The sequence below is a fragment of the Sarcophilus harrisii genome, chromosome 5 (assembly GCF_902635505.1).
Source record: "Sarcophilus harrisii chromosome 5, mSarHar1.11, whole genome shotgun sequence".
Lineage (NCBI taxonomy): Eukaryota > Metazoa > Chordata > Mammalia > Dasyuromorphia > Dasyuridae > Sarcophilus > Sarcophilus harrisii.
Window position 1 is genome coordinate 24,361,403 of NC_045430.1, and position 13,807 is coordinate 24,375,209.

Here is a 13,807-nt window from a genome sequence, read left to right on the forward strand (position 1 = left end):
CTTTCTAATTGGATGAGTACAGATGGGGTTTCTATTGGCCCATCAGGGGTAGGACTATAATCAGAAGTCCACTGGAACAAAAGGCCCATTTAAAGATAGGATCACCCCATCCACACTCTTCCCTCACTACATCCTTGTGTAAATTATCCTTATCTACCTTATCTCCTCCTCCTCTTCCTCCTTCTCTCCATATATATACATACATATATCACTTTGAAAAACTAAATTTTTTTCTAGAGTTCTAGAAGTTTTAGAGTTCTAGAGTTAACATCTGCATTCAAAACCCTCCTCTAATATTTCTTCTGTGATCTTGGACATGTGTGGGTCAGACAGCATTTAATAAAAAAAGCTGGAGAGATCTCTAGAAGCAAAGCAAAGTTTCTTGTACGTTCTCGAGAATCGGGCATCCTACCCATGGAGCAGACTATAGAAGGGAGGAGGCACCGTAGGGGGCAGGGTCACATTTTTTATCCCTAACGCAAATACCCCCTCTCACCACTGACCCTCATCCTTATTGGCTGAGGATCTTACATTCTAATCTTGGGAACTACCCAAGAAATTGAACTTGACCAATAAGTATATAGTTGCCCATATTTGACCTAAACAGAAAGACACTGATGGAGGATAACCAGGGGACTTAAGTATGCCCTTAGGGGACAGCAGGGAGGGGACTTAAGTATGCCCTTGACTTGATGCTTAAAGTCCTTCAGGCCTACTCAAACTTTGAAATAGATGAAACCTTACTCAATTTTCACAACTGTCTTGAAAGATCTCACCTCATCTCGTTCAGACACATGGTTTTAGCTCCCTAGACGTCATATGCCCTCACATGTAAAACCTCTCAGGTTCCTTTCAATTCCAAATCTGTAAGCATAAATCACATTACCATCCAGGATCTCAGTTTCCTCATTTGTAAACTCATTTGCAATACAGAGTCTCTTTCTCTTGAATGAGACAATTCTTGGCTCAATGGATAGAGTATTGTAGCTGGAGTTAGGAAGACCCGAGTTTAAATCCTGATTTCTATTTGTCACACTTATTACTTATGTGTAATGGGCTGAGGTTTGAGTTGATGCACTGAGGTCCCAAGTACATGAGGCTAAATAGTAATTGGACTATACTCTATTAATATACATGATTGGATAAAGAATGGTCCCTGCCCACTCTCTGTGCTAGTCCTGATGTGTTGTACGGGAAATGACGATTTTGGTGGGAGGAAGAGAAGCTGGGAGAGATTGGGCCTGGGTTCTATTCTCCTGGCGGCTGGTCGTGTGGCTGGTGATCTAGCTAGCTTCTGGACTCAGCGGCACACATTGCTATCGCCGATTCTCTTCCACCTCCGATCCTTCTTCACTGAGAATAAAGACTGACGATTTTCCCCTAACCTGAACTCCGGACTCCTGCTGATTTTAAAACACGCAATCTTCACACTTATGACTCTAGACAAATCATTTAACCTCTCTCAGACTCTGTAAAATGAGGATATTAATAGTATCTAATTCCCAGCATTATTATAATGGTGAAATGAGATATTTGTAAAGCATTTTGCAAACCTGAACATGTTATGTACATTTTAGTTATTATTCACCTAAAATTCTATGATCTTCTGTAGGGATATGCCAAAAATGTTGAGGTACTGTGGTAGGGGTTGCAGTGTCCAAAAGAATTTAGGCTCAACCTCTTGTCTAAATTAAGCAAGGACATTTATTGGTCATTTACTTGGGGGTAAGGGTGACACCTTTTGCTCCTCCTCTTTAAAGGAGAAGGGCAAACCAATAGAATGAGGTGAGAAGGGAAAGTAAGAAAAAACAGACTTGGGCAGAGCAAGAAAATTGGATGAATTCAGAAAAAATTTTGCATATATTTGGACTATATATATATATATATTTCCCTGTAATTGGATTAAGGTGTGCTTGGAAAAAGGTAAAAGCTCCTTTCTTCTAACGTGGTTCCTGAGACTGATAGCAATAAGATTATTTGGACTGGGGCAGAAGCTAAAATTTCATGGCTTCTTCCTAAAATGGGAATGATAATCTCCAAAATGTTTATTTATCCCACAAAGGTGTGGGGTGAGGAAGAGTCAAATGAGATGCTTTATGTAAAAGATTTTGCAATAAGAATGAATGAAAGAGCTCATGAAGTAGGGCATTATGAAAAGCCAGTTCAAAAGCTAGTTACCATGATTCTCTTAATACTCTCACCTGGGAATTCCAGGTCATGGAGTGTAACTATTTTTATGGGGCTTGATCTAGATTTCTTTTTTTTTTTTTATTTATTTATTTTTATTTATTTAATAGCCTTTTATTTACAGGATATATACATGGGTAACTTTACAGCATTAACAATTGCCAAACCTCTTGTTCCAATTTTTCACCTCTTACCCCCCCACCCCCTCCCCTAAATGGCAGGATGACCAGTAGATGTTAAATATATTAAAATATAACTTAGATACACAATAAGTATACATGACCAAAACATAATTTTGCTGTACAAAAAGAATCAGGCTCTGAATTATTGTACAATTAGCTTGTGAAGGAAATCAAAAATGCAGGTGGGCATAAATATAGGGATTGGGAATTTAATGTAATGGTTTTTAGTCTTGATCTAGATTTCTAGACCAGATTAGCTTCCAGAAATAACGCCCCTGACTATATTGCTGGGACCCATGAATGAATGGAATTGTTTCCCGAGTAGACTCTCTGCAGCTAAGTTTGTTTTATCATCTCTGTCTCCTGTTCGCCACTCCCCAGTGTTAGAGTGTGAAGTGGTGTCTCATAATTTTTCTAAATTATATTCCTGTGATCGTTAGTCAATTGAACACCAGGCTGGAAAAGTGTTTTTCCAAGACAGAAGCCTTTCTCTCTTCCCCACCCCCACCCCACCCCCACTCTGGTACCAAGACTCCTGTGAAATTGCCTTCACTCCTCTTCCCTTCTATAAATGTATCTGATGGGGATATTCCCAACTCTCTGCTCCAGACATACCCTATAATTTCTGTCAAAATGCTCTAAATGAAGCCCTTTTAATTCAACTAGAACTTAATCTCACTAGAAACTGAACGAGTTTCTGACAAATTGGGCTAAACTGATTTCTTGGTAAATTTAATTGTATTGGCGATGTACATCATTTAAGAAATAGCTGTTTCCTTCATTGACATGCTTAGTAAATTGAAAGTAAACAGCGGTAGAATTAGATTAATTAATCAGACTGGTTAATTTACAACTCTAGATTAAGGAGCCGTAAAGTTCGAAAGCAGAGGAGGATTTATTTATCTTTTCTTAAAGCAGGGAATAGCAAAGATAAAATTTAAACCCATCTTTCCATTGTTCTCTCTTTCTTTTATATTTGCATTTTCCTTAAGGGGTAGCCAAAACTTTCTGCTTGGTCCAGGTCTCAGACCACCAATCTGGATCCTCCCCACCTCCGTCAACTTTGACGTCTCCAAACTAGCCAATCGGAGAAGCCCTCCTCAGCGGAACCGAGGTTAGCCGGGCAATTTTAACTCAGATCGTCCTCCCAGAGTTAGATCTCCTCCTCCTCTACCCCTTCACACCTCGTTGCAGCTCCAGGCGGTTTTCTTAGAGGACGTCTCCTGTCTGAGATTCCGCTGGAGCCTCCCGACGCTCTCTCCACCCAGCCCAGCGGAGCCCACGTCTGCCCCGGTGGCTCAGAGGAGGCAGAAGCGCAGCGCTTCCGGAGTCTGGGCCGTACTTGGAGAGAGCAGGCTGACGGAGACCTGCGGACGGGAGGTCAGGACGCCAGCCCTCCTTGGCAGGGACAGCTGCGGTCTCCCGAGGACAAGGGCTCTCTAAGCAGACAGCTCCCCTCGACGTTCTTTGGAGAGCAAAAAGTTTGCGCCCCTCAACCATGGGCAAGCAGCCGGACGCCAGGACCTTCGATGTGTGGGACTACTTGGTTTTCGCTGGGATGCTGTTAATATCCACAGCCATAGGTGTTTATTATGCCTTCTGCAAGAAAAAGCCGCAGACCCAGAAAGACTTTTTGATGGGTGGTCGGAAAATGACGGCGCTGCCCGTGGCGCTGTCCCTCACTTCCAGTTTCATGTCTGCCATCACAATCCTGGGCATCCCTGCCGAGATCTATCGCTTCGGGGCTGTATTCCTCATGTATGGCTTCTCCTACGTCCTTATGGTGCTCGTCACGTCGGAAGTCTTTATTCCAGTCTTTTATAAACTGGGAATTACCAGCACTTACGAGGTAAGGAGACGTCACTGCCCACCACCTTTCGGGGTTTGAGGAAAGTGTGGAAGAAATAAAATAGATTTGGAGCTGGAAGTGAGATTAGAGGGGATCTCTCTTAACAGAGACTCGGAGACCAGTTTTCTTAACATGCACACACAAGGAAAATGCTTCTGAAGAGGTCCAGAACCCGGGCCACCCTCTCCAGATCCAGACCACTGGCTTCCCTCTAGGTAAACAAATTAGCCTCCCTGCTGGATTCTTCCAAAGAAGGTTAAATTGCCTTTGGAAGCCATCGGGGTTAAGTGACTTGTTCAGGATCAACATCTAGTAAGTGTCTGAGGTTGTATTTGAACTCAGTTAGATGGGGGTGTTCTGTCCACTGTTCCACCTACCTATCCTGTTCCTTAAAAACACGGGGACTATTTTCATTTTTCTCCATGCGCTCAAAGCATGTTGTATAAAACTTTGCACAGAGTAGAAATGTGATTAATAAATGCAGAGTAGAATTATTATTATTTTTTTTAATGAGCAGGATATTTTTGATCATTTGAATGAGCATCTGTGAATAGGGTCTTTGCAGAGTGGAGGATGGAGTCTCTTTTTTTGATAGTGTTGTACCTAGGGGAATGTGGGACAACTATCTGGCTGCAAAGCCAGAAGAAAGATAAGTAGATCAAAAAACAATTTTAAGAAAATAGATCGAGACAATTCAAGGAAAAACTGATCATAAAACAATTCAAGGAAACGGACAATCCAAGAAAAAACAAATCGATGAAAAACAATTTAATAGAGCAATAGAGATTTAATATTTCATTTTAATTTAAATTAAGTTGAAATATTAAAATTTAATGGAGAAATAGATCAAGATAATATATAAAACCAAACTGATCAAAGCCTGCCTTCTGCCACTAGTTAACTGTGACCTTGGGCAAGTAACTTAATTTCTCCTAGCTTGTTTTCTCATTTCTACAATGACAGGGTTGGACTCCATGACCTCTGGGTCCCTTCCAGCTCCAAATATTTAATAGTATGGACGAGTGGGTCATCTATACTAACGATTCTACCCTCATTTTTATTTTTTAAAGTATCTAGAGCTACGTTTTAACAAAAGCATTCGTCTATGTGGAACCTTTCTGTTCATCCTTCAAACGGTAAGTGATTCTCCAGTGTGTCCCATCTGTTTACCCTCATCCTCTTTTGTTAAATATTTTGGCAAAGTTATTTTTATCGAGACATTGCTAAAAGTGAAAAAATGGACAAATTAAAAAAGAGGGCTAAAAAGATCTAGGAAATGAAAGCACAAGTTTCTGCCATTGCGGAAGCCTCAGCACAGAGATATTGAGAATTTAGCTTCCTGAGATGATGGAATGATTTAGATTAAACTGAATTTCTCACCTGAGCAAATCATGCAATTCATTTCCTTTGGGCAATAGCTGTTTGTCCTGAATTTCCTAAATTAAAAAAAAAAAGACTCTGCAGACATAATTCAGATGACAAAGATATTTGAGGGATTCATTGATAGTACTCGGGAAATAACAACGAATAACAAAATCCTTATAATTTTAAGGATTGCAAAGGATTTTCCTCCTAACTACCCATGGGGATATAGGCTGTAACTATACAAAGGATGATAAACATATGAAGACTGTGAATATTCTAAGGATGGGATGGCTTCTGAAAGGGCATTCCCTTTGGGAGAACAGTCTGTGTGGTTGGCAACTGTGGTTTAAGAAATAAGCCTTAAGCATTGCTCTTGAGATAGGACATTTGTGGCTATCTAGCCCAATTCCTAGCATTTTACAGATTATTTTACAGATCTTGACCAGGCTACATCTATAGTGAATTAATGGGTTAGAATCTGAAATCTGCTCCTTTGAGCATTTCAAGGTGCTTGCCTGAGGCATGGAGATATTTTCTGTGTACACTCTTTGTTTTTTTGTTTTTAATATTTGAAATTTTTGAGTTTCAAATTTTCTCCCTCCAGTCCCTTTCCCACCCATTGAGAAGGGAAGCAATATATCAGTTATTCATATGATTTCATCATGCAAAATATATTTTCCTATTAGAGGTGTAATGTTAAGTCATTAGTTCCCATCTACTGTCAGCTATGATTTGAACTCACATCTTCCTGACTCCATTTCATACAGCAGAAAATCACAGAATCCCAAATTTTAGAGCTTCAAAATGACCTTGAATATCAACTGGTCCAACCTTTTTCTTATACTTAACAAAACTGAATTTCAAAGAGATTAAATAACTTGTCTCAAATCAGATCAAGAGAGAATTTGAATTCTCGGACCAGAGCCTCCAAGGGTTTCATATACTCTATTAATATTAATATATTTATTCTATGGCCTTGTGGTGCTTCCCATGCTCTCTCACTTTGAACAATTAATCTTATTACTACCATTGTTCCCATTGACCCCTTTTTCTTTAACCCCATTTTACAGATGAGGAAGCTGGTGTTCATAATTGGGTTTTGAACTCCAGATCTGTAGAGCAAGACTCTGAGCTCCACTGAAATGAGAGGGTGAGAATTGAGTGTCAGAAAGGAAAGAAGAAATAGAAGGGAATAAGTATATTAAGTACCTACATGGGACATAGGGTGCTATTATTATCTTCATTTTACAGTTGAGGAAACTGAGGCAAACTTAAATGATTTGACCAAGGTCATACAACTACTAAGTTTCTGAGGTTGGATTTTAACTTCTTGTGGACTCTAGGCCCAGCATTCTTATCTACTAAGATACGTAGATGCATTGAGAAATTTTCCAAGACCTTTCTAATAACTGCCTAATAACTACAAATTTTGTTGCCCTAAAGAGAAATATGAAGGCTCCCCAGGAATATCTGTATGAAGCTCACAAAATTCTTTTGTCTGTAGTTATTTTAAATGGAATCGCTCTTTCTATCTCTTGCTGATGAGCTTTGCCAGTAATATAGAGAAATGCTGATGATTTGTATGGGCTTATTTTATTCCCTGCAACTTTGCTAAAGTTGTTGTTTCCAGTAGGTTTTTGGATACAAAATATTTGAAATAACATATTAATATTTGAGAAGCAGTTGGGGTTAAATGACTTATTCAGGGCCATATAGCTAGTAACATATAATTAAATGTCTGAGACCATATTTGAACTCTGGTCCTCCAGAGCCTATGCTCTATACACTGCAGTACCTAGTTACCCTCATCTGTAAAATGGTTTTAATAGTACCTCTCACCTTGTAAAATTGAGTGAGGAGTAAATGAGAATTATGTATGGCATTTTGCAAACCTTAAAGAACTTTTAAAATGCTACTTATTACTATTAAATATAAAGTCCATCAAATGCACAGGTTAATGATTGGATTTTATGCAGGCAGCCCAGTTATGCTGGAAACAGAACCACATATGCTGAAGAACATAGACTAGAAAGAGATGGAGCTCTTAATTCCCCACCCAAAATATATTGCATTGATAGGAAGAAAGAGAATAGGGAAGTTGAATGCTAAGTAGGTTATAATTAAGGTTTGATAATCTCTTGTTCATATTTCATACTGATTTTCTCCCTAGGTTTTGTACATTGGAGTTGTCATTTATGCTCCAGCTCTCGCTATGAATCAAGGTAAATTTTGTATGGTAAACAGTGGTGGTCATTTTTGGATAAGCCCAATTAACTCTTGGGGATGGGGATGAACTGATAATACTTTTCCATGATGAACAGGTGAGCTTTGGGTAGCTTTCATGGGTTCCTCTAAGCTCTCAGAAAAAGATGAGTCTTAGATATTGTTGTTTAATCATATCTGACTCTTCATGACTCCCCCGGCCCCCTTGGAGTTTTCTTGGCAAAGATACTGGAGTGGTTTGCCATTTCCTTCTCCATCATATTTTACATATGGGGAAACTGAGGCAAACAGGGTTAAGTGACATGTCCAAGGTCACACAGCTGGTACATATCTGAGGTCAGATTTGCAAGGTCTTCCTAATGTCAGTCCTAACATTCTGTGCACTATATGGCATCACCTAGTGGCCGCTGGAGTGAAAATACAGTAGAGAAAATCCTGGGTGGGAAAGTTCCCTGTGCATTTCTAGATGGATTGTTTCATATCCAGAAATCCTTATTTAGAGAAAGAACTATGGAGTCTGAATGCATATTGAAGCATACTATTTTCACTTTTTTTCAATTTTTTTTCCTTTTTGTGGTTTTCCCTCTTGTTCTGATTGTTCTTTCACAACATGATTAATATGAAAATACCAGATTTGATTATACATGTATAAGATTGTTTACTGTCTTGGGGTGAGAGAAAAATTTGGAGTTCAAAATCTTACAGAAATGAATGTTAAACTATCTTTACATGTAATTGGAAAAAGATAAAATACTTATTAAGTACGAAAAAATAGAAAAGGGGGTGTTGGGAGAAACCAGCCAAGCCAAGAAGGAAGGGGCCAGAAGGGCCTTCCAAAAGTGAAGTTCAGGAATAGAACTTCGACAGGAAAGAAATAATACAGGGTATAAACCAAAAAAGATTGGTCTAGATGACAGCTTTTGAAATGATAGGGTCATAGGAAGATAGTCAATTACCTGAGTTCAAATCTAGCTTCAGACATTTAACACTCATTAGATGTATAAATCTTGAGCAAATCACTGAACCCCACTTGCTTAGCATAAAAAGAAAATAAATGCAAATGTAGCAGTCTAGTGGACTTCCTGTTTGAGTGACCAGAGCAGGATTCAGGTAGTTGCTATTCTGCTCTCAACTCAATAATGAAACAAAGCTCCTTGTCTCTGTGCTGATCTCAGTAACAGAAAGTGTTTATCACCTGGCATTTATAAAGCATCTTGGAATTGTTAAAATACTTAAATTTCCTGAGTTTTTTTTTTTCCTCCTGAAGCAATTGAGATTAACACTTTCCTAGGAAGTGTTGTGTCTGAGGCCACATTTAAACTAAGGTCCTCCTAACTTTAGGGCTGGTGCTCTATCCACTACACTAATTAACTGCCCCAAATTTCTTGCTTTTTTTTTGGGGGGGGGCTATTTCTTTTTTTTTTTTTTTTTTTATTTAACTGGAATTTGGATGGATGCCCATTGGCTGGAGAACAGCTGAATAAGTTGTGGTATATGAATTTTTTTTTATTTAATAGCCTTTTATTTACAGGATATATGCATGGATAACTTTACAGCATTAACAATTGCCAAACCTCTTGTTCCAATTTTTCACCTCTTACCCCCCCATCCCCTCCCCTAGATGGCAGGATGACCAGTAGATGTTAAATATATTAAAATATAAATTAGATACACAATAAGTATTCATGACCAAAACATTATTTTGCTGTACAAAAAGAATCAGACTCTGAAATATTGTACAATTAGCTTGTGAAGGAAATCAAAAATGCAGGTGTGCATAAATATAGGGATTGGGAATTCAATGTAATGGTTTTTAGTCATCTCCCAGAGTTCTTTTTCTGGGCATAGCTAGTTCAGTTCATTACTGCTCCATTAGAAATGATTTGGTTGATCTCGTTGCTGAGGATGGCCAGGTCCATCAGAACTGGTCATCATATAGTATTGTTGTTGAAGTATATAATGATCTCCTGGTCCTGCTCATTTCACTCAGCATCAGTTCGTGTAAGTCTCTCCAGGCCTTTCTGAAATCATCCTGTTGGTCATTTCTTTTTTTTTTTTTTTCTTTTAAATTTAATAGCCTTTTATTTACAGGATATATACATGGGTAACTTTACAGCATTAACAATTGCCAAACCTCTTGTTCCAATTTTTCACCTCTTACCCCCCCATCCCCTCCCCTAGATGGCAGGATGACCAGTAGATGTTAAATATATTAAAATATAAATTAGATACACAATAAGTATTCATGACCAAAACATTATTTTGGTACAAAAAGAATCAGACTCTGAAATATTGTACAATTAGCTTGTGAAGGAAATCAAAAATGCAGGTGTGCATAAATATAGGGATTGGGAATTCAATGTAATGGTTTTTAGTCATCTCCCAGAGTTCTTTTTCTGGGTATAGCTAGTTCAGTTCATTACTGCTCCATTAGAAATGATTTGGTTGATCTCGTTGCTGAGGATGGCCAGGTCCATCAGAACTGGTCATCATATAGTATTGTTGTTGAAGTATATAATGATCTCCTGGTCCTGCTCATTTCACTCAGCATCAGTTCGTGTAAGTCTCTCCAGGCCTTTCTGAAATCATCCTGTTGGTCATTTCTTACAGAACAGTAATATTCCATAATTTTCATATACCACAATTTATTCAGCCATTCTCCAACTGATGGACATCCATTCAGTTTCCAGTTTCTAGCCACTACAAAAAGGGCTGCCACAAACATTCGTGCACATACAGGTCCCTTTCCCTTCTTTATAATCTCTTTGGGATATAATCCCAGTAGTAACACTGCTGGATCAAAGGGTATGCACAGTTTGATAACTTTTTGAGCATAGTTCCAAACTACTCTCCAAAATGGTTGGATTCGTTCACAACTCCACCAACAATGCATCAATGTCCCAGTTTTCCCACATCCCCTCCAACAATCATCATTATTTTTTCCTGTCATCTTAGCCAATCTGACAGGTGTGTAGTGGTATCTTAGAGTTGTCTTAATTTGCATTTCTCTGATTAATAATGACTTGGAGCATCTTTTCATATGACTAGAAATAGTTTCAATTTCTTCATCTGAGAATTGTCTGTTCATATCCTTTGACCATTTTTCAATTGGAGAATGGCTTGATTTTTTATAAATTAGAGTTAATTCTCTATATATTTTGGAAATGAGGCCTTTATCAGAACCTTTGACTGTAAAAATATTTTCCCAGTTTATTGCTTCCCTTCTAATCTTGTCTGCATTAGTTTTGTTTGTATAAAAACTTTTCAGTTTGGTATAATCAAAATTTTCTATTTTGTGATCAGTAATGATCTCTAGTTCTGCTTTGGTCATAAAGACCTTCCCCTTCCACAGGTCTGAGAGGTAAACTATCCTGTGTTCCTCTAATTTATTAATAATTTCATTCTTTATGCCTAGGTCATGAACCCATTTTGACCTTATCTTGGTGTACGGTGTTAGTATGGATCAGTGCCTAGTTTCTGCCATATTAGTTTCCAATTTTCCCAGCAATTTTTATCAAACAGTAAGTTCTTATCCCAAAAGCTGGGATCTTTGGGTTTGTCAAAGACTAGGTTGCTATATTTGTTGACTGTTTTATCCCTTGAATCTAATCTATTCCACTGATCAACTAATCTATTCCTTAGCCAATACCAAATAGTTTTGGTAACTGCTGCTCTATAATATAATTTTAGATCTGGTACAGCTAAGCCACCTTCATTTGATTTTTTTTTTTTTCATTAATTCCCTTGAAATTCTTGACCTTTTGTTTTTCCATATGAACTTGTTATTTTTTCTAGGTCATTAAAATAGTTTTTTGGGAGTCTGATTGGTATAGCGAAATTTCTTGCTTTTTAAAATAGACATAATAATACTATTAATCAGAAGTACTTTGGAATCACTGTAAGAATGGAATTTTGTGTATCTAAAATGCTGTTTGATACAGAATTCTTTGAATGTCTTATAATATTGTCAGAAGTGCCAATGATGACTTTTGTAAATCTCTCATCATTAGAAGTAGTCTTCTTAAATTATTGGTTGGTTTGTAATTCAATCTAAATTAATTAAATCTAAGTTTTAGATTTAATGTAGGTTTTAATTGAATTCTAAGAACACTTTAACAAAACAAACACTTTACAAACACACAAAGAACACTTTAACAAAAGTGGCCTCTGTTTTCACTATTCCCAACGTCAAGGGGTTAAAAGGATTTGGGAGGATCTGAACGGTGAATATTGGCTACTAGAAAAACACCTGCTTTATACTTTGTGACCTAGGAAGATTAAGCTTCTAGCTCCTTTATTGAAATAGCTTGAGGTTAAGTAAGATCCAGAAGCCTTGGTGATGGGTAGCTATAGCAATAAGTGCTTGAGAAATTGATAATGTTTGATTTCAGGTTGGGGTAGGGGCCAATGACGTTGGCATCATAGGAACTAGACTGAGGCTGGATCCTGTTTTTGCCGCTTCCTACCTGTTCTTCAATCACTTTTCTTATCTTTAAAATGATAGGGTTGAACCCTTCCAGCTGAAAATCCTATTATGATCATGTATGGACTTAGGTCTTATATACATTTTATTTTCCTCCAAAAAATTCTTTTTAACAATTCTATTTTTTTTTTTTTTTTTGTGAGGCAATTGGTGTTAAGTGACTTGCCCAGGGTTACATAGCCGAGAAGTGTTAAGTGAGGCCAAGATTTGAACTGAGGTCCTCCTGACTTCAGGGCTGGTGCTCTATCCTACATCCCTAGCTGCCCCCTTTTTAAAGCACTTAATAAGTATTTAGTGACTTGACTTAAAAGAAGGACCATTACACATACTGAATAGCAAGTAAATCCATTTATCCAGTTTATCGCAAATGAAAAATCAGAATTTATACTTATCAGAATATACTGAACAAGTCACAAAATGAATGAGTACTTCCTTAGGGAAGTTTTATCCAGAAAGATCTCTTTCTAAGTTTTTGAGTTTCAAATTCTAACCTTCCCTTCCCTCCCTTCCTCCCTCAGACAGTAAACAATCTGATAGCTGTTACACATGTGCAATTATGTAAGACATTTCCATATTTAGTTATTTTGTGGAAAAGGAACAAGAAAAAGAAAGTGAAAAATAATAAACTTTGGTCTGTATTCACACCCCATCAGTTCTTTTCTCTTCAGGCGGATAGGATTTTTCATCATGAGCCTTCTGGGAGTGTCTTAAATCATTGTATTGCTGACAATAGCTAAATCACTTAGAATTGTTCATTGTATAATAATGCTGTCATGTACACTGTTCTGGTTCTGCTCACCTCATTGAATAAGACATTTTGAATGTGGGGTTTATCTTTCAGAAGTCACCCACTCCAACCTGTGTCCCTTCCACAAACCACACCTATTGTCTTCCTGGAAGCTTCCAGTGAGGGTGGAATCACTATTTCTACAAGCACTGTAAAATTACATTGCAGGCCCTGGAATCATAGAGTCTAGAATGAGAAGCAACATTAGAAATAATCTGACCTCATCCTTTCCTTTCATAAGTAAGGGTACTGAGAATCACTTGTCCCAGCTGATACAGGTGGATTTTGAGAATTTGCTATCTGATTCAAAATCTTGATTCTATGGTGCTTTGAATGAAGAGAAAAATGGGATTCAATGCAGATCGTTTCTTATAGAACAATATTCCATAACATCCGTATACCATAATTTATTCAGCCATTCTCCAACTGATGGGCATCCAGTCAGTTATGGAATATTATTCTATAAGAAGTGACCAGCAGGATGATTTCAGAGAGGCCTGGAGAGAATTACATGAACTGTTGCTGAGTGAAATGAGCAGAACCAGGAGATCATTGCATACAGCAACAACAAAATTGTCTCATCAACTATGACAGACATGGTTCTTTGCAACAATGAGGTGATTCAGACCAGTTCCAATGGTCACCCAGAGAGAGGACTGGGAACTGAGTATGGATCACTGAATAGTTTCACCATTTTTGTTGTTTGTTTGCATTTTGTTTTCTTTTTCCTT

At 37.9% G+C, this 13,807-nt stretch overlaps 1 protein-coding gene across 1 annotated transcript in view; it reads left to right on the forward strand.

Annotated features, from left to right (window-relative positions):
- The first annotated feature begins 3,367 nt into the window (after positions 1–3,367).
- The window catches only part of LOC100916840 (sodium-coupled monocarboxylate transporter 1-like), a 39,691-nt gene continuing 29,251 nt past the window's right edge, over positions 3,368–13,807 (forward strand). The window contains exons 1-3 of the mRNA XM_023505537.2: positions 3,368–4,218; positions 5,289–5,354; positions 7,754–7,805. Of these exons, the coding sequence (XP_023361305.1) occupies positions 3,868–4,218; positions 5,289–5,354; positions 7,754–7,805 (469 nt within the window). The 5' untranslated portion in view covers positions 3,368–3,867. The remainder of the gene's footprint in view (positions 4,219–5,288; positions 5,355–7,753; positions 7,806–13,807) is intronic.